Here is a 26,238-nt window from a genome sequence, read left to right on the forward strand (position 1 = left end):
GATGAAAAACCTGCCGGACTCGGCCAAGATACGATTTCTTAAACTGTTTAATAAGCTTATCAGGAACAATATGATCCCGGAAGCTTGGAGACAGGTTAAGATTATCGCAATCAAAAAGCCAGATAGACCTGCCGCAGATCACCGCTCGTATAGGCCGATTGCGATGCTCTCATGCATACGCAAATTGCTTGAAAAAATGATCCTTCGTAGACTTGGCAACTGGGCAGAGTCAACTAACCAACTATCAGAGACCCAGTTCGGCTTTCGTAGGGGCAAGGGCCCTAACGATTGCCTGGCATTGCTAGCCACAGAAGCGGAAATGGCTCTTGGTAGCAAACAAAAAATGACCTCGGTTTTCCTGAATATCACAGGCGCATTTGATTCAGTTTCAATCGAACTTCTCTCCGAGAAACTGCATCAAAGAGGATTCTCCCCTATATTGACTAATTTTTTGATCAACCTGCTGTCTGAAAAGCATTTACTTTTCAACCACGGTTCTTCAACAATAACACGAACAAGCTACATGGGTCTCCCCCAAGGCTCTTGTCTGAGTCCGCTGTTGTACAACTTCTACATCAGTGACATCGACACATGCTTGACGGACGGCTGCACGATGCGCCAGTTAGCTGACGACTGTGTAGTTTCAGTCACGGCGTCTCTAGCCGCAGACATGAAGAACAGCCTGCAAAACACGCTCGACAATCTGACCGTTTGGGCCAGTTGTCTTGGAATCGAGTTCTCGCTTGAAAAAACGGAGATGGTAGTCTTTTCAAAAAAGCGACCACCATCTCGTTTTGAGCTAGTTCTGTCCGGAAGACCCATCACTCAGTCACCTAGCTTCAAATATCTCGGAGTATGGTATGACTCTAAGTGCACATGGGAAAAACATGTCAATTACCTGAAGCAAAGATGCCAACCAAGGATCAATTTCCTTCGAATGGTAACAGAAACATCATGGGGAGCCCATCCAGAGGATTTGATACGACTCTATCAAACCACGATTCTGCCCGTAATAGAATACGGCAGCATATGCTTCAGAGGTGTCGCAGCTTCACACATGCTGAAACTCGAGAGGATACAATACCGTTGTTTGCGTATCGCTCTAGGCTGCATGCAGTCGACACATACCATGTCCCTAGAGGTCATAGCTGGAATACTACCACTCAAAGAGAGGCTGTTTGAGTTGGCTTTTCGTTTCCTCATCAGATCGGAAATCGCAAATCCAATGCTTATTGCGAACTATGAGAAATGTTTGGAAGTTGTTCAGAAACCCTCTATGTCAGTATACCAGCGGTTCATGTCCATGGACATAAACCCTTCGGTTGTTGCTCCATCCCATGAGATTTCAAGATCGCTCAACAATTCTTCTGTTGTATTTGATTTGACGATGAAACAAGAAATCCATGGAATTCCCGATCACCTCAAACCAACAGTTGTGCCATCAATATTTTCGGCAAAATTTGGCCACCTCCCAAAACAGAATTCCTTTTTCATGGACGGATCTGAGATGGATGGACAATCCGGATATGGCGTTTTCAACACAGATCATCGCATATCTCGCAACCTGGCACAGCCCTGCTCCTTATACGTAGCTGAATTAGCTGCCATACACAATTCGCTGCGAATTATCGAGCTCAAGACACCAGACAATTACTTCATCTTCTCGGACAGCCTCAGTTCTATCGAAGCTCTCCGATCGATTAAACCGGTCAAGCACCCGTCCTATTTCCTTCCGGAAATTAGACGGATATTAGAAGTGCTGGTTCATCGGTCTTTCATTATCTGCTTTGTGTGGGTCCCCTCTCATTGCTCAATCCCAGGCAATGAAGAAACTGATTTATTAGCAAAAAGGGGTGCCATAGAAGGAGATATATTTGATAGACCGATCACCCATACCGAGTATTTTCATCTGCCCCGACAACTGGCTCTGGAAAACTGGCAGGAAAAGTGGGATAAAGACGACCTTGGGCGATGGATGCACTCGATCTCGCCCAAAGTGTCTACAAAAGCTTGGTTCAAAGGGTTAGATTTAACTCGTGATTTCATTCGAGTTATTTCGCGCCTAATGTCCAATCACTATGTTGCAAACGCACACCTCTATCGAATAAACTTAGTCGATAGTAATCTGTGCGAATGTGGAGGGTACGAAGATATTGACCACATAGTCTTCGTGTGCCCTAATTACCACAGAGCAAGGGCCAAGCTTATAGATTCTCTCCGGAAACAGAAAGTGACGTTTACAATGCAAGTACGGGATGTGCTTGCTAGCCGCAACCCCGCGCTTGTAATACCCATTTACGACTTTTTAAGAGATATCAAGTATCGAATTTGATTATCTCTATGCTTTCTTTCCTAATTTCTCCCAACACAACAATCTTAAAAAGTTTCACACTAATTCTGTTTTTTTTTTCTTCTTTCTCTCGTTCATCTTTTTTATAGAAACATGAATCATCGCTTCTTTTTGAGAGACATGATCCACCGAACTTAGATATAAGTTTTGATTTCAAAGAGATAAGGAACCATCACCCTCAACGAATAGTAGTAAGGATTAGTATTTAGTTATAAAGAGAAAAACTTTGATGTTAATGTTAGTCGTAGGCTTAAATGACATGTATTTTTGAAAGAGAAAAGATGAGAGGGTTTTTATGCCTGTTTGAGGAGGAGCAGTCGGGATACAGGCTCTACTCAAGCTGGCTTTTCCCTACCCCAAAAGATATTCGGCCCCGTTATGCTTCGCGGTTGGGCCTAAATAAATATTAGAGATAAAAACACATATTGCTTAGTGCATAATGCATCGAAACAATTGAAGTGTTTTTTTCCCAAACACAACAAATGTTTCATTGCACTATCATGCGCTACTATATCGACCACTAAATCTTAGTACTCTAGTTATCTATATGGGAGAAGTAAAAGCTTTCTTACATAAAAAAAACCGTCCAATTTCAGTACATTAGCAGTGGAATTTATTTAAAATCTATCATGACTATCATCTATCTCAAGAAATAAAAAAAAAGCAAATAATTCCCGTTCAGTAGTAGAATCTCAGCCTGTTATCTGATATTTGTTAACTTGTTCACAGCTATTTTTTCCCGTCCAGCACGCAGTTCAGATTATTTACTTTCGTTCATTAAATGCGACTATACTGGCGAGTAGGGATTTGTAGTTATACATTGAAAAACGCAAACAAACATAAAAAATCGGGATAATTTTTTTCCCTCAGTACAGCAGCTTTTCTACTTGAAAATAACAAGTGGATTAAAGATGACATTCAACAAATACTTGATACCGCGCAGCAGATCCCGCATCCGGGCGTTAACCTTCAAACCATCCGACACGTGAATCGTTGTCAGCTCCGGATTTTGGCAGTGAATGCAGCCGATCGAGAGCACCTCTATCAGGGGGTTCTTCCTTCCCAGCCGCATATTGCTGCGATCGGATCTGCCGCCACCAGCACCACCAACATCGATGTGCAGATCATCAAAATCGCTGCCCCCTGCCGGCTGGTCGGTTTGAGCAGTGGCGGTAGGGTTAAGAAAGTTTCGCAAAATCCCGATGAACCAAATTCGATCGCTGTTATTGAGACTCTGCGTAAAGTTGCCGAATGCGTGCACTGCCCGCAGCGTCACTTCGGCTGGTTTCGTTAATAATCCTAGCGATGGCATGCGCACCTTTATTTCGTATTCGTAGCTACAAGAAAAATAAAAATTGATGTGTACATTTACTCAACAAAACAATTCTTCATACGTGTTCCACTTGTCCAGGTGGCAACGCGTGTGCTGCTGCATGAAGCTGTTCATTTCTTCGCAGTGCTGCTGCTCCTCCGTTGGACCGCACAACGGTTCTACCCGTTCGCCATAGAAACAGGCAATACGGTTGGCCAGGAATCGAGGCAAGTAACTATGTATCAAATCCGCTCGCAGATTACGCCGTGTGGCAATTTCCAGATCGACTACGCTACCCTCCCAACGGACGGCCGTTCCGTCCAGATGAGCACATCGCAGCTGAGTGCGAATTTTGTTACCCAACCTATCCCAAGCCGGCTGATGACAAAACTTATAGTAGGACTCCCAGCTCAGACCCATCGGTGGCATTGGTTGACTTTTGGACTGTGAGCTTGCGGTACTAGAGTCGTACAATCCGGCTGCTTCTGACGAGTGAAGCGTTTCAAAGTTGGACATCATGTGGGGTAACGTCAGAAAGATGGTCGCTATGACGCAGATTGCTATTTGCAGGAATGTAATGTACTTTTCCGTACGTCGCGATGCGGCCATATAGAATGAGATCAAAATTGCAATGATGGCGGCACTGATTGATGACCACAAGCGAACGGTGGAATCGGTTAGGGACAGCCATTCGATAGTGGCAAAAACGGGAATCAGTAAGGTTACAATTCCGAACAGTGGCAAAAACAGCAGCAATCCTGACAGTCCGAGAGCACCACGCACCTAAAAAAGAGTTTTATTTTAAGAGCAAGCAGTGAATAAAAATCGTAGAACTTACCAGTCCAAACATGGTTGCCGATTGTGAGCTGATAATGCAGATCTGCAACCAAGCTAAGGTAACGCAGTGCGGTATTAGGTACTGGTACACACCCCGCCAGCCGTGCCGACGTGCAATCAGCGCGAGAAACAGCGGTATTATCAGATAAAGCAACGCACGGCAATTCAGACAGAATTCAATTCCATTGCCAATTACGAATGTCGAAAAAGCGGGCACCTTGAGATCCAGGAAGCGCCAGCCGGTTGTCACTACCGAGTCCATCTCGTATGGATACTTAGCCAGCACGTTCAACCCAAACGAGAACAAAATCATAGGATCCGGAAAGGTACGCTCTGATGCGGTGTACATGAAAGCCAACATCGTGACGAAGGTCAAAACAAAGGAGACTACCGTAATTTCCGAGAACGGTAACCACTGATCGTTGATGTTCGGATGCAGCATAACATTTGTGAAAAATGCGATGAAGAAGTACAGATAGGGTCGAAGGTTGTTACGCAGGTACTGATTCTCGGAATCGTCCGTATTTAGGTGCTCATCGCCGTAGCGCAGAAACAATCCCGACCACATACGGAAATCGATGAATTCATGTTTAGATTTCAACATTTTGAAGCTGCACAGCACCATGACAATTATGCTAATGTAGTACGCTCCAACGGGAACTAGAGTAAACAGATTATCGCTAGCAAATAACGAATACGCTATCATAACTAAAACCAACTGAATCCCGGAAAATCCAGAGCCAGGGAACGAAGCCAGCATTGTCAAGAGACGATGATAAAGCAGTGAAAAGAACATGATGGGATGAAAGAATGGCCTGTGGAAGCAAGGTACATGATCTAGGCTTTGCGGATTAGGAACGGATAGAATTAAAGCATTCCCCACGAAGGGCAGCCTTCCATTCGAGTAGTTGACGGCAGCCGACAGCAAATTCGCTTCGGAAATGTGGTTCATCTGTTGAAACTGGCTGGTTCTTCGATTTAGTCGATTACCGCACCTATCGGGACTGGCTTCCATTCGAATCTCACCAGCTTCCGCACCATCCGGGCGGGTTCGTTTTCGTTTTTTATCCAGCTTGTAAATCTCACGCATTCGCTTTTCCAGCTGAGCAGCTGTCACATATTCTTCGCCGTTCGAAAGGGAAGCAAACAATTCTTGGGCCGCTCTACGAGCTGATCGCTCTCCTGGACTCATCGCCAGACAGGATCGTACATCCTCCTCATTCATTTCGTTTATTCCTCGTCCGGTTTGATAGCATTCGGTCAACATAACTATAGCCTGTTCATGCCCTTGCTGAGCAGCTCGCAGTAACCAATGTACACCCTGGGCATGATTATGGGCTGGATCTGCTTCCGCGTTCTCCTCGAGCAACTGTTTGGCCAGTGTGTACTGAACCTCCGAGCAGCCATCCTCCGCAAAATGATATTTTAAGTTGCGTAGAGATTTCTTATCTGCGAAAGAAAACGCAGATGTTCAAAGTGTAATTTCAGAACGAACAATGAATGAGATCATCCTTTACGCAGGAACAGGTTCCGTGCATAATTTGTTAACCATATGTGAATTTACCTTCAAGGTTCCACTTTTTTCTTGCTGAAGTCGGGTTATTGTTTGTGGTATCTTTGATTGGGGGGCGATTCGCCCAACTGGCCATTGTACATTTAGTTTTATCAAAATTTTTTATAAGTTTAATCAGCACTACTAGCCTAGAAACCTTTTTGTTGCACAAAAAATAACAAACTTTCACAATACCACCGGTCTGTTTTTAGCGTTCCTGCGATAATTTTTTAGAAATGCATTTATGTGATAGCAGCGCTGCGAAAGTATGCGGTGGATGATGAATTTAACTCACGAGTTAGATATGTTTATAAACAGGGTGTTACACTCAAAATATTTTTCACATTATTGTTACGTGAAATTTCCTGTACTTATTCATTTTCCGTCATTTTGCATGATTTATGTGACTAACATAACATCTACGTGAAAATCACATGCATACTATGTTTTATCACGTAGTATCTACGTGAATTTGGCAACGTCAAACAGAATGAACTCTTCGTGCGAAAATATACACGAATCAAAATGGCGAGGCTGTTGTGTAATTCGGTCTCTAAACATAAAATTGATTTACTCGATGGGTTGCCAATGAGTGAGATTTAGAAAAACCATAAGAATTCGACATGAAATCTTTAGTTTACAGATTTTGCACAGATTTAGTTCAAAGATCCAGGAGTTACCTGAACATAAACAGTAGCAGCTAACAGTAATTATCGACGGTGAATGTCTTATTATTTGTCAGTTTTTATGGCACTCAATCCATTTTCGAATTGGAAATTTTGCATGCCCGTGCGATTTATCTAGCAACATATTTCGAAAAATTCTGAAATCTAATTTCTCTATTAAAAATTTGGAAAACCACAATCGAAATTTATACGTTTTATAAAACGTAGTAGCTATCAGTTAGTCTAATGCTTTTCACTTTACCGGTAGTTGAATTCTACGTGAAAATCACATGAAACGCATATGTCTACTGAATAAGATTCACAGGATAAATCATCTCATCAGATCATGATGAACTCAAATGACAATCCCGTAAAATCTACGTGAAAATGACAGTGGAAAATATTCACATAACTTTCCCGGTAATTATAACGTGAAAAATATTTTGAGTGTAGGTAGCTCACTTAAAATCCTTTAAGGAGTGATAGAGGGCCCTATTTGATGAAAAAAACATTAACGAGGTCTATCACAAGAAATGTAATAGCTAGCTTATTTCTGTTCATTTCGTTGGAAAGCTGAGAAAATTTCCTGCTTCACTGTGTTTACGTCAGGTAGCGCGCCAAGTTTCAAGGGCCAACATCTCAGCGTGTGTGTAAACGAGATAACATATCACCGCCACTTTTCATACACCTTTATCTAACAGCTGACAGTGGGCACAAATGAATTTGGGCCCAGGACATGCGTTCATTGTCATTCACCGTTACTCGGAATAGAGATGCCAATGGCTCGGTTAACGTAGACGCGTCGTTGAATGAAGACGCAGTTTATTGCTTTTAAAGTGAAATAGCAGCTAAACTAAGAGAGTTGGGTGCTTGGTGTCAAAGAACAACTTGTAGAGTAGACTTCAATGTTTAATTTGGATAACAACAAAACCCACGTTTATCACACATTTCAGAGAGAAAATTGCATTTCAGTTCTCAAAAAACATTCGATTTCAAATTTGTTTCTTTCTAAGTGCCTCTTTTTTTTCTCTAGTTTGGCGTTTTTAAAGCACTATTGATTATGAAATTTTCTCAGCTTCCCAAAGAAACCAACAGAATTGTGCTAGCTATCATATTTCTTGTGATAGATCTCGTTTAAGGCAAACATAACCGAAAACTGGAAAAAGTGTATAACTCTGCACTAGTTGAATTTTGACCATATGCGTAGAAGGATTTTTTTCATCAAAAAGGGTCCTCTATCACCCCTTAAAGGATTTTATGTGAGCTACCTAACACCCTGTATAAAAAACTGATATAGCTAAACAACCCACAACTGGAAACATTACATTATTGAACGAAACGAAACTTCTCAGCAGCTGTACACAAAAGCAATGTTTTTGTTTTGATTCAAAGTTGCGAGGAGTGATCGATCACAATTAGAGTTTCGTTGCATCACCCCTGCGTAAAAAAACTGGCAAAAAAATCACCGGCAGAATCCAGCACTGAGCTAGATTCATAATACTGAATGCACTTTTCATCCGTGACCAAGAATCGGGACATGATGCTGCACGTAATCGGCAAAGCAACTTTACACGGCTTTACACGTTTCCTAGTGTACGTAGTTGAAAAGTTACTTATCTCTAATAACGCGCGTTTAATTTCATCAACAAACAGCTGCCAAAATCCAAAAGCGGACCTTTTTCCGGATCGTTTGGAATTTTGTTCTCCTGATTGCAATTGAAGGAATCACCGATTCCGGTGAGTGATTTCAACTATAGACTTCAGTTCATATCACCACAAAACGAATATTTACCAGAAATGAAAAAGAATGAGAACAGTAGAGCAGATATTCGATAATTTTTTGTCGACTTCCTCCAGCTACTGTTGCAGTACTGAAACCGGATAACACGAGAAATACAAAAAGTAAAAAAAATGCTGTACCGTTTTTGCATAAAAAATTAGCCTACTTGGGATTATTCCTTAGTTACGCCAATGTTTGATACCGCGTAAAAATAATCTTTGCAACCGTTAATAAAATACGTGTCAAAATACCGTACAGTGTCCATTCACCGTGAGGGTTCCATTTACCGCTCACTTTTCACTTAGAAGTTATTTTTTTTCCATAACAAAACACACTTTCAGAAATATTTTCGCCGATACTTCAGCAACGCTTTTCTGGAGAATTGGGAAAATTGTTTTTCGTTAAGTATGTTTTGTTATAGGATAAATAACTTTTCAAGTGAAAAGTCAGCAGTGAATGGAACCCTCACGGTGAATGGACACTGTCCGGTAATTCGTGTTATTGCAAAAAAATCATGCTAAAAAATCACAGGAGGGTTGTGTTCAAAGCCACGACCGCAAGGTTGAAGTAGAATACTTTTACAAGAAAGATAACCCGGCTGCTTTTTCTAGTAAATAAACGTTGACCGTTCATTGGCAGTATTGTAATTTCTCTTTGTTTGATATTTTGAATGAAGTTTATGAAGTGCTACCGAAATGTAATATGCACATTTAATACGGCATCATTAAACAGGAACGGAACAAAGGCTACGGTAATGCAGAACGCGAATGACGGCGCGATGCGATTTGCTTTGCCGTGGTGAAATGTACCGCTCTTTTTACGGCGAAGTAGAGCTATACATTTCAACACATTTCGTCTTGCCGAATCGCATCGCGCCGTTATTTGCATTCTGCATAACCGTAGCCAAACACTAAGCGACGCAAACACGTTATAATAGTCAGAGTATGCATTTAGATGAAGATAATTGATTTTGGATTATAGCGCAAAACGAGAAAATATTAACACTTCAAATATTCATTTGTGTTCTTCAAACTTCAGTTGTTCAATTTAATATCTGATGAAATGTTTATCAGATCTTTGTGATACCCCAAAAGTTAGGTTCAAGCCACACAGACAACATTGGAAAGCTGTTTTCACACTAAAAACTAGATACAGCAGATCGATAGCCAGTATTCATAAAAAGGTTGTGTTTTGCCAAAATATGGCAGAGCTTTTCACTGCCGGCTGATGTACCTACTACTGATGCTGCCCGCTACGGACGAAGGTAGCTTTTTACTAGAGGAAGTGCCACTGCACCAGCTGGCTCTGCCATTACAGCTGCTGCTGCCACACGAAGGCAACTTCTTTTTGATGAAGTAGGTGCCACTGTACCTACCGCAGCTGATGATACTGCCCCTGTCGCTGCCGAAATCTGCTGCAGCTATCAACGTTGCTGCTATCCGCTACCTCTTCTGCTGAGTGAAGACCATCTCGGCCCGCATTCAAAACTACTATGACTGGTTTATTGATTGATTTCTTTTGAAGGGACTTTAACCTTAAACGGTCATTCGTCCCTAATGAATGGTTTAGGCAGATGCAGGTTCTTATATAGGCCAAAAAATGCATTCCCAATTTACTAGGTCTATAACTCTGTCGACCGTGCTTGGAAAAGCAATCGTATAACGACCAATCAGAGGTCGAATTTTGTGTTTTGACAAGGCTTGACAATTTTCAATAGTACAATAGTTTGAATAATAAAATTGCAATTTCCTGCATTTGGTAGGAATCTTAGAAGATTTTCTAATCGATTGCTGCAAAACCGAAGGGAATCCATCGAAAACTAGCCGATTTATTAGCATTTGAAATTGGACATATTTTTCACTTTTTTCGGTTTTAGATTTTCATTTCACATCCCTATGTAGCCGAACTTCCTGAGAGAAGTATTCTACTTCAAAAGCCGCGTAAAAAAGATAGTGTACATGTTTTTGGTGGTTACAACCTACGGGAAGACAACTGGGCAGTAGCGTAGCTACGGGGTTGCGGTTGGTGCGGTCCGCACCAGGCCCACCACTCAAGGGGGCCCCAAAGTCTTGCGAACACCGAACCGGTCAGCATGCTCATCTAAACTCAACCTCATGTATTTGTGCTCGCCACTCTGTTCTTCCCAAGTAACAATTTAAGTCGTATTGCATTCTTTTAGCGGTTTTCATGACCAATTTCGCAAAATTGCTGTTAAAACTAGAAATACTATCATAACCTTCTGATAACCGCTGTGAGTTTGCTTTACAGCCAGGTGGCCCACCCTTGCCAAGCTTATTGAAGCAATTATAAGAATGGCAATAAAACTGCTTTAAAACCATGTGCACATGGAAAGAGTACCGCATACTATAAGCAGCTGGCATTACCTCTTTAAGAGCGCAATAAGTTTGGTTGCATTATTGCGCTCTGCTACTTGCCACAATAAGTCCAATTGTACTTTTCATTGCTTGACAGCAACCGTAATAAGTTGATTTGTTGTGCCGTTCCTGCACACACACCAGAACATCACGTCACTTTTTTTTGACGTTGACTAACGTCTATATCGAAGTTAGGCCCCTGAATTTAAAAATCTAGTAATTCAACCAGGGAAAACCAGAGAAAAGTGGTCAGGTTTTGAGCGCTTATTTTGCAGTCATCTATAATCAGGTTTTCGAGGTTTTGGCATCAATCGATCAGAAATTCTTTTACGGTTAAATTTATGTAACAAAAACAAACTATTGTTTGAGATACACTATTGAAAAATTGGTAATTTATATCGATTGTCTAAATCATACCGCGCAGCCAATCACTACCTCTCTTCCCAAGCACAGTCGACACTAACGGATACAATCGATCTGACTTTGTTGTTATTGTTATTGTCACTTTCTGTTTCCGATGTTTATGCTGCTGCTAGCGGAAAAAACCTTGCAAATATGCATCTTTTTGTTGGTGTTAATTTTACGACAGCGGCCGGCGCCCCATCATTCTGATTCCAAAACCGCACCAGTGACATGCGGACGCTAGGTGATGGCAGCTGAAAGGAGGAAATACAAAATAGTACCGGTCATCTCGTGCCGGTTTCACCCGTAATGCTGGTGGCTTAAGTAGTAAATGGCTACTGCAAAACACTTAAATGGCTGGAATTCTGGACGGACTAACCAGGAAACTATAATCGGCAACTGGCACCTTTTGGTGCCTCGAAATTTTGGTACAGAAGCGGCTAATTGAATTTTCTGTTTTACCAAATACTGCTGCTAGCGGAAAAAACCTTGCAAAAATGCATGTTTGTGTTGGTGTTAATATTACGACAGCGGCCGGCGCAGATTTCAAGAAACATTTGTCTCTACCATTCCATCATCTATGTAGCCCCTCCCTTTTTCTAATTATCTGACGAAGCCTTGGTATAAAACGTATCGTTCGAGCCTTTCACCCCATCAGTTTCATTATTAAACCGTACCGGATACATACGGACGCTCGGTGTTAGCAGCTAAAAGGAGGAAAAACAAAATAGTACCGGTCATCTCGTGCCGGTTTGACCCGTGATGCTGGTGGCTACTGCAAAATACTAAAATGGCTGGAATTCTGGACGGAAACCAGTAAACAAGAAATCGGCAACTGGCACCTTTTGGTGCCTAGCAGTTTTATAATAGAAGCGGTTAGTTGAATTTTATGTTTTACAATTGCTGTTGCTAGCGGAAAAAACCTTGCAAAAATGCATGTTTATGTTGATGTTAATTTCACGACAGCGCTAGGTGTTAGCAGCTGAAAGGAGGAAAGACAAAATAGTACCGGTCATCTCGTGCCGGTTTCACCCGTTATGCTGGTGGCTTTTAGTAGATTAACCAGAAAACAACAATGTAATCGGCAACTGGCACCTTTTGGTGCCTCGAAATTTTGTTACAGAAGCGGCAAATTGAATTTTCTGTTTTACCAAATGCTGCTGCTAGCGGAAAAAACCTTGCAAAAATGCATGTTTGTGTTGGTGTTAATATTACGACAGCAGCCGGCGCAGCTTTCAAGAAACATTTGTCTCTACCATTCCATCATCTATGTAGCCCCTCCCTTTTTCTAATTATCTGACGAAGCCTTGGTATAAAACGTATCGTTCGAACATTTCACCCCATCAGTTTCATTATTAAACCGTACCGGGTACATACGGACGCTCGGTGTTAGCAGCTAAAAGGAGGAAAGGCAAAATAGTACCGGTCATCTCGTGCCGGTTTCACCCGTTATGCTGGTGGCTGTTAGTAATAAATGGCTACTGCAAAATACTAAAATGGCTGGAATTCTGGACGAGAATAATCGGAAACTGGTACCTTTTGGAGCCTCGAAATTTTGTTACAGAAGTTTTGTAAAAGAAGCGTTGCAATTCCCTCTACTATTTGCTTCAATGGAATATTTTTTTTTTTAAGAATACGGTAGTCAACGTCATGCGGTCGTGTCTTGAATACCACCCTCCTACTTTTTTTAATAAGGAAATATCTCGTCGCGGGAGAAATGTTTCACCTGTGTTGGTTATCATCGTGCAATCGATTTCATTTGATGGTGATATTGTAAAAAGATAAGAAATTAAAAGGGGTTTTTGGCAGGTTTTGTAGCTCTCAAGCATATGCGCAATAAAATTTGTCGTGCATTTTGAGAACACAGGCGCTTGAAATTTATGTGCCATCAAAATAGTACGGGCTTACAAAAATGATCTCATTGTTAGCAAAAATGAATTGGATTGTTTTAGCTCAGGTTTTCAGAAAAAAAATCTAGCCGTGTTCTTCAATACAGAGATAGATCAAAATCAACTTTGGATGTTCAATTTACTTGTTAGTCAGACGACGATTCGATTTTCGTTTCAAGATCATAAAAAGTTTCAAAAGATCAATATGGCGCGGTTGGTGATTAGTTGGTATCAATCGTAACCGCAGTAAGCCTAGTTAATGATATATATGTTGTAAGGTGCGGCAAAGGTTGGATGCCTGTATTATTAGAGAAAAATATAATCCCTGGGACCTAGAAAACTTTATTTTTATGAAAAATCTGACATCACACCTACTGTTTGGACTCCGTTGAATACGCGAAACCGTTCCTGAATCGGCCTTACAGTGGCAGATCAAAGCTAAAATTTATTCAGAGAGATTTACATCAAGGTTTAACTTAACTCTAGTATGAATCACTTACAATTTTAGTTTCGTGATTCCCTCTTTGCAGATTTAGCCTTTTTACGCCTTTCGCATCAACGGTTAATTGTTAATCCTAGTTTAAGTCTGGTTTTAGAAATCACAAGTATTGTATATGTTTTATTTATTACTCACGTGCTCTGTGCTGCACCTTAATGTTAGTTTTAACTTTTATGTCGCTTTTATCTCCTAATTTAGCTGTAAGTTTTAACCCATATATTATATTTATTTAACCCTGTACCGTACTAATTGAGCTAATTATTAAATACACCCTCACCTAATCAAGTAAATCCAACCACCGTCGGCTAGATGCTCTTCGACTGTCTCGATCAACCACGTTTTATCCACTCTTTATAATCTTCTTCTATTTCTAACTCTCGCTTTAACTTCCTCCTAAACTGTATTTTTTCGCCTATGTTGTTTGTTTACCATTTTTATCGTCTCATATTTCCTGACATTGACGGGGCGCTGGGAACGCGCTCCTCGGCCGTTGTGCTCAGTGCAGTGCTCTCAACATTTCCCCGACCCGTAAACCTGGTCCGGGGGTCACTTCCGGTCTGGTTTTACCTTCATCTGCCTCGTCTATTTCGATCACTGCTAACTGCGCAACAGCACGCCGAAACAAACCGCTGCTCGTTCTAACCCATGCTTGCCGTACTCGTCCGTCACTCGCTGTTATGACCTCTTCGATTCTTCCTCGCACCCAAGATTTCCGTTTAGATCCCTCGACCAAGTAAACCAGGTCCCCTTTTTTCAGCATTCTCGTTTCTCCGTGCCACTTTACTCGCTGGTTCAATGAGGGAACGTATTCCCGAATCCATCGTACCCACATATTTTGTGCCAACTCCTGCGAACGTTTGTACGCATCCCGCAACGTTTCCGCTGTATGTGGCGGAGGTGAAATCATCTGTGCCTCGTTTGGTGAAATACCACGCAGAAAGTGATTAGAAGTAAGTGCTTCTGCTTCTGACACCTCTTGCGGAACGTAAACTAGCGGCCTCGAGTTAATTAGGTCTTCAGCTGCCGTCACCGATGTGTGCAGAATTTCATCTGTCAACCGCTTTCCGTCGTTCAAGGTGTCCAAAACTTCCTTGACCGACCTCACTAAGCGCTCCCAAACACCGCCCATGTGAGGGGCGGCAGGTGGATTGAAAGTCCACTTCATGCGCGAGTCGATCAATTCATCCGCACAATCGCTGTTGATATCGTTGATTTGTCTCATCAATTCCTTGCTGGCTCCTCTCAAATTGGTCCCGTTATCGGAAAAGAATTCTCGCGGTGGCCCTCTGCGAGCCATGAAACGATGAATAGCCATTAGACAAGACTGCGTTGTCAGGTTTGCACTCACCTCCAAATGAACAGCGCGTGTCACGAAGCAAGTAAACACGACTATCCAACGTTTCTCACTGTGGCGAGACACAGAAACGCTAACCGGGCCCAGGTAATCAATGCCAACGAAACTGAATGGTCGACGAAAAGGTTGAAGTCGTTGCACCGGTAAAGCTGCCATCCGGGGAACTTGCGGGCGACTGCGGCGAACCTTGCACCCCTGACACTCTTTAGAAACCTTTTGTACTACCGAGCCAACCTTAGGAATATGGAAACGCTGACGAATCTCATTTTTAACCGTCTCTCGGTACCCATGGCCGAAGCGTACGTGATAATGTAGAACTATTAATTTTGTGACACGATGTTCTTTCGGTAAAATTATTGGAAAACGCAAATCAAATGGCCAGAACTCGGCTTTCTCTGTACGACCCTCCATCCGGATTATATCGTTCTCATCGATGAGCGGTGTCAATTTATATAATGGACTTGATTTTTCCAACGCTACCCACTCATTCACTGGGCGGTTCCGATTTTTTATCAGAGTTTTGAGTTCGTCTCCAAACACTTCGGCCTGACAAGCACGTAATAAATGGCATTCGGCTTGTTGGAACTCCTTCTGCTTTAACGGTGAACGAATTATCGGGTACTTTGCTGGCAAAATTATCTGTGCTTGCTTCTTCGTTGCCTTTAGCGTCTCTACCGGAAGACCTTGCATTTGTCTTCGGCAGTTTGAAACAAATCTGAGAACGCATGCCATTGTCCTCACTAAAATATTCCATTTGGAGAACCGATTAACATCCACCAGACTGTCCTCTAAAACTATATCGTGGAACAAAAATTGTGCCCGTAGCTCTTCTCTCGTGGTGGCTGGTTGGCATTGTTGCGGCCATTTCTCCTCATCCTCATACAGAAAACTTGGTCCCATGAACCAGTTACTTTCCGATTTAAGCTCTACATCCCGCCTCCACTTCGTCAGCCTGTCGGCTTCGTTCGACCTCGTTGGTGTCCACCGCCAATCTATTAGTTTTGTGCTGTTGAGAATCTCTCCAATGCGAAATCCCACAAACTGTTTATATTTTCGCTGATCCGACTTGATCCAGGACAATACTGTCTGTGAATCGGTCCAGAGGTATGTTCGCTGGATGTTGAAGCTATGGTTCTCCTGAACCGTACGCATCAGTCTAGCTCCTAGTACCGCCGCTTGAAGTTCTAGCCGGGGAACGCTTAATTGTTTCAGCGGAGCAACCTTTGTGCGACTCATGACTAGCGTACAAATTTTTTCCTCATCAATGATGGCACGGAAATATGCCACGCAGCCGTACGCTTTTTCCCCCGCATCAGTGAAAATGTGAAGCTGCAGATCCTGTACTTGATGGGATTGAGCTCTCCCAAAGTAACTTCTACTTATTCGTAAGTCCGCATTTATTGGGAACAACTTGATCCAGTGCGTCCAGGTTACCAAACATTCGGTTTCGATTTTATCGTCCCATCCGCAACCTGTTCTCCATAGATCTTGTACCAACATCTTTCCCAGGACAGTGAATGGAGACAGGAGCCCCAGAGGATCAAACATGGCCATGACGCAGCTGAGGACCATCCTCTTGGTAGGGGCTTCTGTGCCATTTAAAGCAGCAACTAATTCCTCTCGTGGAGTGGTGGAGAATGAAAACACATCCTGGGTTGGCTCCCAGATTATTCCTAGGACCCTCTCAGTTCCAGTTTCTTTGTCTTTATTAAAGTGAACCGCATCTTTATTGCTCCGCTCACCCATCTGCCGTAGGAACGATATCGAGTTGGATACCCAGTTCCGTATAACGAAACCTCCTCGGGAGTGTATCATTTTCACCTCTTTCGCTAGTCGTACTGCTTCTTCCACTGTGTCGACGCTATCAAAGTAGTCGTCAACATAATGATTGTCAACAATTGCTCTTACTGCTTCAGGGTACTGATCAGCAAACTGCTCCGCGTTCAAATTTTTTATATATTGCGCCGAACACGGGGAGCACGTTGCTCCAAAGGTACCAACATCCATGACAAATTTTTGCGGCGCTTCACTTCTACTGGACCTAAATACGAACCGCTGCGCCTGCTTATCTTGTGCTCTGATCAAATACTGGTGGAACATCTCTTTGATATCTCCGCCAAATCCCACAGATCGTTGACGAAAACGTTGAAGCACTGCGACTAGGGATGTCAATAAGTCAGGACCTTTTAGCAGCTGACTGTTGAGCGACACTCCATTGACCGATGCTGCTGCGTCCCAAACCAACCGTATTTTACCTGTTTTTTTCTGATTCACAACCACGTTCAGTGGTAAATACCATACTGCTGATGAATGTGTACGTGTGAGTTCTTCTTCCGTTAATTTATGCGCATAGCCCTTAGCTTGATATTCCTCGATCTGGCGAATAACTTTGTCACGCAACTGGGCATTTTTCGATAATTTTCTCTCCAACGCTTCCATCCGTTTTATCGCCATAGGATAACTATCTGGAAAAACTATATCCTCATCGCGCCATAAGAGGCCCGTTTCAAAACGGTCACCTACACGTATCGTGGTGGCTTTCAAAAGTTCACGCGCTCGACAGTCTTCAGCGGACTCTGGCATTCCTGCTGGTGTGACACCGGTTTCCTCCAGCATGTACTGTTGGCGTATCATGTCGTGTAGCTCCTGATTGGTTGCTGCTCCAACACTGTGAAAGTTTACAAGCGCTCCAGTTAACGAAAGCCGTTTCTCCGGGCCATATACTGTCCAGCCCAATTTCGATCGAACTCCAATTGGTTCACCTGGTTGACCAACTTTGGACTCTAGTGGAGCGAACACGTGCATGTTATCCAGTCCGATCATCATTTTTGGTTCTTCCTTACAGTAGTCTGCGACCGGTAGGCCCTTCAGGTGGGGGTACCGAGCTGAGATTTCGTTAAAGTGTATCTCCTGCTTCGGCAGAATAAGTTCTCCAACCGTGCGTGCCTCTCGCAATAGAAACTTTTCGGCAGACCCCCTAGCGGACACCATCAAATTCACTCTTCTGGAATCATTTTCGTAACGCTTCATGTTTCCAGTCCACGTGACGACTAGAGGTTCGACGACACCAGCCACCTTTAACTTGTCTACGATTGCATTTTCTACAAGAGTAATAGACGACCCTTCGTCTAAAAAGGCAAGAATGTCAATTTTTCGGTTTCCAAAAAGCAGTGTTACCGGCAGCATCCTGAAAATAATCGAACGGTTTAGGCGATTGTGAGCGTTACAATGCGCTTCCATAATCTGTACGGCTTCTTCGCAACTATGTAAAAGAGGATGGTGGTTTCCTTGGCAGCCTGCCAAATTGCAACGTATTTTAAAGTTGCAACGACTTTTTCCGTGGTTGTTGAGACACAACTCACACAATTTATATTTTTCGACAATCTTCACACGCTCCGCAACGTTGAGTTTGCGAAAGTCTTCACAAAATCTGATTTTGTGATCGGTTCTTCGACATACCCAACACGGTTTTTCATTTTTCACAGATGGTGTCTCGTTTTTCGTAGTAAATACCTTTTCCCCTTTGCTAGATGACGAATTGTGAACGTGAACAAACTCTCTTTTGTTTGACCTTGATTTATCAAAGCGTTCGTTTCGATCCGTGAGATCAGATGCGGAAAATTCGCTGACCTCGGAGACATCTGATACGATGCCGTTCATGAATTCGGTAAACACTCTAAGAGGGGTACCAGTTTTGTTCCGTTTAAAGCGAACCCATTCCAACTTGTAGTTGGGGGGGAGTTTTTCTACCAGCTCCTGAACCAACATAGGGTTGTTCAAATGGTCTACAAGTTTCGCGGCTTCTAAGTGATCACACAGCTGTTTAACTGTGATACCAAAATGTAGAAACGTCTCTAGACGATCAGCTCTTGGCGCTTTGGCCTGGCGTACCTTAACTAACAACGTCTTCAATAGTTTTTCCGGTTTCCCAAACAAATTTTGCAAGTCGCGGATAACATCGGGAACCGAATCGGGTAAAACTAGCCGACTTCTCACGGCCTCGAGAGCATCTCTTCTCAAGCAGTCCTGCAGTCGCTTGAGATTGTCTAGATTGGAAAACCCACATGCTTGAGTAGTGTACTCATAGCTACTTATGAATATTGGCCAGAGCTCGGCTTCACCCCTGAACACTGGTAATTGTTTGGCCACTGATTGACGAGCAGCAATTTGCGCTTGAGAAAGCCCTGCTGGTTCCAAAACCGTTTCGCGTCTCATACGTCCCATGCGGAAATCTGTCAGTGCCATTCTTTCCTCTGCACTCAACCGCACCAAATCATTATCGTGGTCATTTTGCTCACCGTATCCCTGCTGATGCTGGTTCGAAACACGATTAAAGTCTTGTAATCGACCCCCTCTGAGTCCCGTTTCATTTCCGGTTATTCTTCTGTTCGTGATTATTGGTTCAGACAACGCGGCAGTAGAATTAAGCAGTCTCCGATTGTCCAAACAGCGTACGGACCTTTGAGCACCAAGCCACTGTTCCACCTTTTGGCTGAATATTTCGTCGCTTCCAGCGACTGAGCCACCACCCACATCTTCATCTCTTTCTTCTCCGATGGCATCGGCATAGTTTTGTTCAAGTCTTATTTTCGCCGTATCAAATTTTCCACGCATTCTAAACCGCCTTTCAAGAAATTCTTTCTCTCTTTCCAAACGCTGATCCAGTATATGCTGTTCTTGTTGTAACTGGTATGCCTGCAAATCTTGTTCTTGCTGCAGTTCCAGCTCGCGAAACTCTCTTTCCATACGGAGCTGTTTCTCTTTCAGCATACGTTCCATTTCGAGTCGTTTTGTACGCAGAATGCGTTCGTTCTCCATAGCCTTCTCAGTGGCCTCCATCTCTTCTTTAAGTTTATCCAAAGACTCTTCAAACGTAGCGCCAGCACTACTCACCGAACCACTTTCGCAGCGCGAACTTTTTCTCCCTTCAGTAGAGGTCTTTTTTGCCCCGCCGGCAGCAGCACCTTTTTTCTGCAACGGCACTTGCAGAGAGTTACTGCATTTCAGACAACTCCACGGATAGTCTTTTATTTTCCTGGTTACTCCAGCGCAGCTAAAATGCGCCCACTGGTCGCAAACGTCGCACTGGACCATATCGGTTGTGTCGATTTCCTGACACATAATACAACTGCTGGATCTCGATTCAGCCATCTTTTGAGGTTATGTCCAACGCGGTAAAATTCTTTGATTTTTTTGTTTGGACTCCGTTGAATACGCGAAACCGTTCCTGAATCGGCCTTACAGTGGCAGATCAAAGCTAAAATTTATTCAGAGAGATTTACATCAAGGTTTAACTTAACTCTAGTATGAATCACTTACAATTTTAGTTTCGTGATTCCCTCTTTGCAGATTTAGCCTTTTTACGCCTTTCGCATCAACGGTTAATTGTTAATCCTAGTTTAAGTCTGGTTTTAGAAATCACAAGTATTGTATATGTTTTATTTATTACTCACGTGCTCTGTGCTGCACCTTAATGTTAGTTTTAACTTTTATGTCGCTTTTATCTCCTAATTTAGCTGTAAGTTTTAACCCATATATTATATTTATTTAACCCTGTACCGTACTAATTGAGCTAATTATTAAATACACCCTCACCTAATCAAGTAAATCCAACCACCGTCGGCTAGATGCTCTTCGACTGTCTCGATCAACCACGTTTTATCCACTCTTTATAATCTTCTTCTATTTCTAACTCTCGCTTTAACTTCCTCCTAAACTGTATTTTTTCGCCTATGTTGTTTGTTTACCATTTTTATCGTCTCATATTTCCTGACATTGACGGGGCGCTGGGAACGCGCTCCTCGGCCGTTGTGCTCAGTGCAGTGCTCTCAACACCTACGATAATGAGGAATCAACGAGCTTTGATATAAATAGAGAGGTGCACAAAAAATGTACGATACATACTTAGTTTAATTGAATATTGAATATATTTCGAAATATATCAATAGTGTGTTGCCCCTACCTTATTTTTAGGGACGCATAATTTAACGACATAGGAAATTATTTTCAACCGAAACAAGACAAACTGGCGATAAAATTTAAAAAATACTACCGGACAGTACTTAGTTTGCCCTGTTACTTTATTAGATTTTTGGAGTTCTACGTCATCAATGTTCACAAATGCGCTGCAAGATGCTCTAAAGCATTTTACACTCATCTTACGGAGACTGCGACAGAATTCTGCATCACACTAAACCAAATAAGCCGGTTTTGTCTCACCTGTATGTATATCATTGCCTGCATATATTTGTTTACAAGTTTGACAGGTTAAAACTGGGAACTTATTACAATTTTATGAGATATTTTTCATAGCCAACTAGTAGTTTTTTAGATTTTGAATGATCGCAATAAAACTGGTTTATATGTTATTTGACAGTAAGCTGGAGTGGTTTTATGGGGCAATAGATAGTAATAATAAAACCAATAATAAAGCAAAATCGCATTGACTCTTGCCGGCTTTATTGTAAGTTTTATTAGAGCTTTATTGACAGCTATTAGTGTTCATTACGACTTGCTATTTTTGGCAACGGGTTTAACCGCCATGAAACCGTTGGTAATATTTATTGCTGTGATAAAACCGTTAGAAAACCAAGTAGCTATAGAATTGCTACTTGGTTTGTGATTCCACACGGACAGAGTAAACATGATACTAGGGTGGGGTTTATTTTCAAAAATGTATCCGGAACCTGGCGGCGCAAAAGATCTAAAGGTCATATTTGAAAGCAATTTTTCAACAAAACATATGCCTATATAGGCAAACATTGTGATTTTGTGACCCTCTGGGCGTAAATTTTGTCCGTTTTGCGTTTTAACTAACCGCTCTTGAGATATTCGTAATTTCAGTGTACGCACCCTTGTAATCTCGGGGTATGCGATTATGAGGAAATGCAGAAGGTGCCTGTATAAGTGAACACGCCCGGTCCTCGAATATATTCTTACAACAGGCATCGTTGTTCCTTCGTTTGTTGGAAAAAATGCTTTCGTTTCAGGCTCTCTGCATCACCTCTAGACCTTCATGAAATTTAACCATGTTAAATTTTTTACATGTTGCTCATTGAACCCCAAGGAGGTCTTTTTGCCTGGAAAAACAGGTCCCGCAAACATTTTTGAAAATGAGCTCCACTCTTATATACTGGAGTGTGCTAAGAAGTTAATGGCACATTAATTTTTGACCAATAAGCGAGAAGAAATTGAGGAATGTGATCTAAAGTATGCAGAAGAAAAGTGTACTGAACTAGAAATTGGCCCAAAACCATAAAAACGTTTTCGTCGAAAAAAGAGAATGCCAGGTGAAGAGGAAAGGAAATTGCCACAAGTCCTCAACAGATTAATGAACTCTATAACCATTTGAGGTCAACGATGAGTAGCTTGAGATTAACAAACCCTGTCATTTTATCAATCGAACGTGAAATCACTGATTCCATTGATTTTAAATCTGAAACTTCTGATTTTGCCAATCAAAAAGCACGAAAAGTGAGTATCTAAATCAACCTAATTTTTGATTTTGCGGAAAACGGAATAAATAAGTAGAAAAATCTATTTTTTTGTTTGTCTCAATTCCTTTTATGAAAAAAAATCACAGGAGGGTTGTGTGCAAAACACGACCGCAAGGTTGAAGTAGAATACTTTTACAAGAAAGATAACCCGGCTGCTTGCGTGTCAGTCATTTTGAAATCGTATATACCGCTTATTACCCGATCAGAAAAACAAAACAAAATGTAACAGAGGCTGTTAGTTTGTTATGTGCAAAACCTTTCAGGTTGTGTTTTAATTCTGATCCCGTTAGGTGTTAATATAACAGTTATCATAACAAAAAATATTCTACTAATATCAAACCCATATCAAACTTTGGTACTAACGTATCAGCTTTCTAACAAAATTAGATAGCACATAGAACAGTATAATAAAAACCATTGTAATAAATAACAGGTTTTTATAGAGACGAAAAAATCACAGGAGGGTTGTGTGCAAAGCCACGACCGCAAGGATGAAGTAGAATACTTTTACAAGAAAATGTGGCTGCTTGCGTGTCAGTCATTTTTTAATTTGTTGTTCAATTCAATATCGGATAAGATACCGATCACATCTTGGCGTTATCACTGACAGTGCGAATAAAGTATTCCTTGTGATAAAATAAACAGTGAAAAGCTGATTTAACACTCAAAACTAGACGGCTCATGTGTTGTCAAAATGAGTCAACTTTTCATTGAATGCATTTAGGGTTTTTAATCCTGGTTCGAACCATGCCAAAATTGATCCTGGTTCGAACTATTACGAAAAATCCCGAATAATCTTATTAAATTCAGTTATTAAAGATTAGAACGATTGCATAATATGCTTTCGATATCTGTCTTAACATAGGATTTTTTTACATATTGAAAATTACAGCCTTAAGTTAATTTATTTACAATTAAAACAGCGTTGATTTTGGCTTTGGTTGTTCATATACGACCTGGTTCGTCGTCATTATTATATAGTATCCAAAGCAATTATATTCGAGCAAGAACAGTTTTGAAACATTTAAACATGAATATTATTCCATTCCTGTAACATTTTTTCAATTGAAAGGTTTGTTAAAATAAATTTTAAACAAAAATATGACAGTATATTTTTGATCCTGCTTCGAACTACCGATGATCGTGGTTCGAACTAGCAAGCTTCCTTATATCACCGCTAGAGTCGCTGCGCATTTTTTATATTTCAGTCAAAGCAGTCCGAATATTTAAAAACTTTTTGGTAAATTAGTATGCTATTAGGGGTTATCCATATCCGTTCAGTATTTGTTTGAGTCTTTGAAAGAATATTGCATATTTGGAGGAGTAAAAAAACTTTTGCTCGATTCAATCAGTAGTTCGAACCAGGATCATATAAATGGTTCAAACCACAATCAGCATGGTTCGAACCTGGATCATTATTTCTCTGTCATTAAATATCGAAAAGTAAATCATTCAGGCATTGAAATACAGTTTTGAGTACTACAAAATATTCGTTATAAGTGTGTTTTCACATTAGAAGTCAATCTTGATACACAACTGCCATCATTTATTAGAAACGCTGAGATCAACCCAAGTGTATCATCAGGGCCGGATTTACGATTGTGGGGGCCCGGGGCCCAGTTATAGTGGGGGCCCCGAAATAAAACAAAACCTTTTTTTTATCGTACGAGTTAAAAACATTTATTTGCTATTGAAAAGTTATCAAAAATTTGTTAAATTTTTTTCTTTCGTGTTGTTTTGCAGAAAACTTATTAATTAAATGATCAACATTCAACTCCTTCAGTATACTCGTACTCGAAACTTAATAATGCTAAGACTGCCTTTCATTCTCCACAGTCGTACACAACCTATTTTTAATTAGTTTCATCTTCGATTTTTTTTTCTTGACACCTGAAAAAAAACCTAATTTGAAAAAATTGCGATCCACTGGCAAAAATTTGCACACAATTTGAGAAAGACTGCGCAAATATAAGACGACTCTGACAATAATCTACAGAAACTAGGAAAAAACTACACACATCTGCAGGTCAATTAAATCTGCACACGAACTCAGAAAATCTGCATTTTGCAAAGCACATCTGGTGTTCCTTATTCGGACAAGTTAGCAAAAGCAATGCATTAAAAAAACTTGTGGGTTATTTTCTTTCTCTGCTTTATCTCCCATGCGCGCTGGTTCAGTTCAAATGGTGTGATAATGTGTGTCATTCCAAGAGAATCCAAGGCAGGGATGCCACATATACAGATTTTTCTGTATTATACAGATTTTTGAATCAAAAAAGCAATACAGAATCTGTATTACAGAATTACAGAATATTGTCAAAAATACAGATTTTACAGAATCTTTTGCTATTCGAAATGAAATCAATTTTTTGGAAGGTTAAATTCAACTCAACGACCTTCAAACTTTTGTGAAAAAACCTGATGCTGTTTATGTTAGTATCGTTGCAGAAGAAGAGGGATGAGGCTTGGACGAAGGCGGAAAATAACGTTTCGAAATATTTGACGGGATTTCTATTTAAAATTTGTGAAACAAATTGCAAAGCTGTTCGATTTTATCGATTCTGTTGTAAAAACGGTAGCTTTATTCAATTCTAAACATTCGTGAAATTGGAAAATTTAAATGATTTGATTTCCAAAATTCGTAACAGTAACTGATCGACAAGACATGAATAACGAGTTTTACTCGCTAAGAACAAACTTTTTGACCGGAAGATTCGATGAAACAGATGACTTAACTTGGTCTGAGTAGTTGGACGCCACAATGCCAATGGTAAATTTATGTTTCCGTTACTGAGATCATTTGTGCGAATTTTTTCAATAATTCCACATTCTTCGGCTTTTGTAGAACGCATATTTTCAATATATAATTGCAGCGAGTCTAAAGCCAGAAATCTCATGGCCCCTAAGCTTATGAGTTCAATTTTAAAAGTTAAAAGCTACGTTGCTAACCAAGCAGGAGCTACTAGAATTAAATTAACAAAAACATGCATGAACATCACGTAAAGATAAATAAGCAATATCGTGTTCAGTTACTACATTTGATTAACTCGCCTAATTATAAGTTTGGAACCAATAAAAAATTAGGCCAAAGCAAAAAATGGTGATTTGTTTCAATATATTCTTTAAGGAAGAAGATTTTCATGCAACATTTTTAGTTTGCTGGATACAAATTTTTTATATAGATTTTTTAGCCCATGAAACAGATAATACAGACATTTCGAGCAAAAATACAGAAATAAATGTGGCAACCCTGATCCAAGGGGAGCTCCATGGATGTAGTTGTGATATTGGCGCTAGCGAAAAAATAACACTGAAAGAAAGTGTCAGATTGAAATGGTCTGATCAAATTTTCTTAATGTAATTCGAACTTTTGATTAAATCTCATTTTTTAAAGAGAAAAAATCTTTTTCTCAATTTGTGGGGGCCCCAAAAATGTGGGGGCCCGGGCCCCCTGGGCCCCCCCATAAATCCGGCTCTGTGTATCATGAAAAACGCTGAAACTAGTTCGAACCAGGATCAAACACCCTACTAGTGCCCGCTGTCGCACAGAGACTGCATTTCACTAAAGTGCCTCACTGCATCAGCTGCTATCGATGCTGAGATCCGCTGCAACTAGTGCACTATCCATTGCCGTGTCACAGCTGTGGCCGCTATCCGCCTGGTATCTACTGTACTGCTACTGCTGCTGCTAAGGGAAGACTGCTGTTGCCGCTGTCTAGAACTATTA

The 26,238-nt window shown here is 41.2% G+C and overlaps 3 protein-coding genes across 4 annotated transcripts; all 3 read right to left on the reverse strand.

Annotated features, from left to right (window-relative positions):
• Positions 1-2,940: 2,940 nt before the first annotated feature.
• LOC129722156 (wolframin) lies at positions 2,941-6,268 on the reverse strand. Its single transcript, XM_055675421.1, has 4 exons — positions 6,064-6,268; positions 4,501-5,948; positions 3,745-4,445; positions 2,941-3,687 (listed from the first exon to the last, which is right to left on the reverse strand). Exons 1-4 carry the CDS (start codon positions 6,146-6,148, stop codon positions 3,234-3,236), a joined length of 2,688 nt encoding a protein of 895 aa, XP_055531396.1. The 5' UTR covers positions 6,149-6,268; the 3' UTR covers positions 2,941-3,233.
• Positions 6,269-13,567: 7,299 nt separating this feature from the next.
• LOC129732079 (uncharacterized) lies at positions 13,568-15,088 on the reverse strand. 2 transcript variants are annotated; one of them, XM_055692590.1, is made up of 3 exons: positions 13,797-15,088; positions 13,663-13,737; positions 13,568-13,600 (listed from the first exon to the last, which is right to left on the reverse strand). In XM_055692590.1, exon 1 carries the CDS (start codon positions 14,974-14,976, stop codon positions 14,158-14,160), a length of 819 nt encoding a protein of 272 aa, XP_055548565.1. In that variant the 5' UTR covers positions 14,977-15,088; the 3' UTR covers positions 13,568-13,600; positions 13,663-13,737; positions 13,797-14,157. The 2 variants fall into 2 exon arrangements, with proteins under 2 accessions (XP_055548565.1, XP_055548556.1); XM_055692581.1 differs by having other exon boundaries at positions 13,663-15,088.
• An 18-nt stretch (positions 15,089-15,106) lies between these two features.
• On the reverse strand, positions 15,107-20,166 carry LOC129717331 (uncharacterized). The gene is made up of 2 exons (XM_055667200.1): positions 15,202-20,166; positions 15,107-15,121 (listed from the first exon to the last, which is right to left on the reverse strand). The coding sequence occupies exons 1-2, from the start codon at positions 20,164-20,166 to the stop codon at positions 15,107-15,109; spliced, it is 4,980 nt and encodes a 1,659-aa protein (XP_055523175.1).
• Between the last annotated feature and the right edge of the window lie 6,072 nt (positions 20,167-26,238).

The sequence above is a fragment of the Wyeomyia smithii genome, chromosome 1, assembly GCF_029784165.1.
Source record: "Wyeomyia smithii strain HCP4-BCI-WySm-NY-G18 chromosome 1, ASM2978416v1, whole genome shotgun sequence".
Classification (NCBI taxonomy): domain Eukaryota; kingdom Metazoa; phylum Arthropoda; class Insecta; order Diptera; family Culicidae; genus Wyeomyia; species Wyeomyia smithii.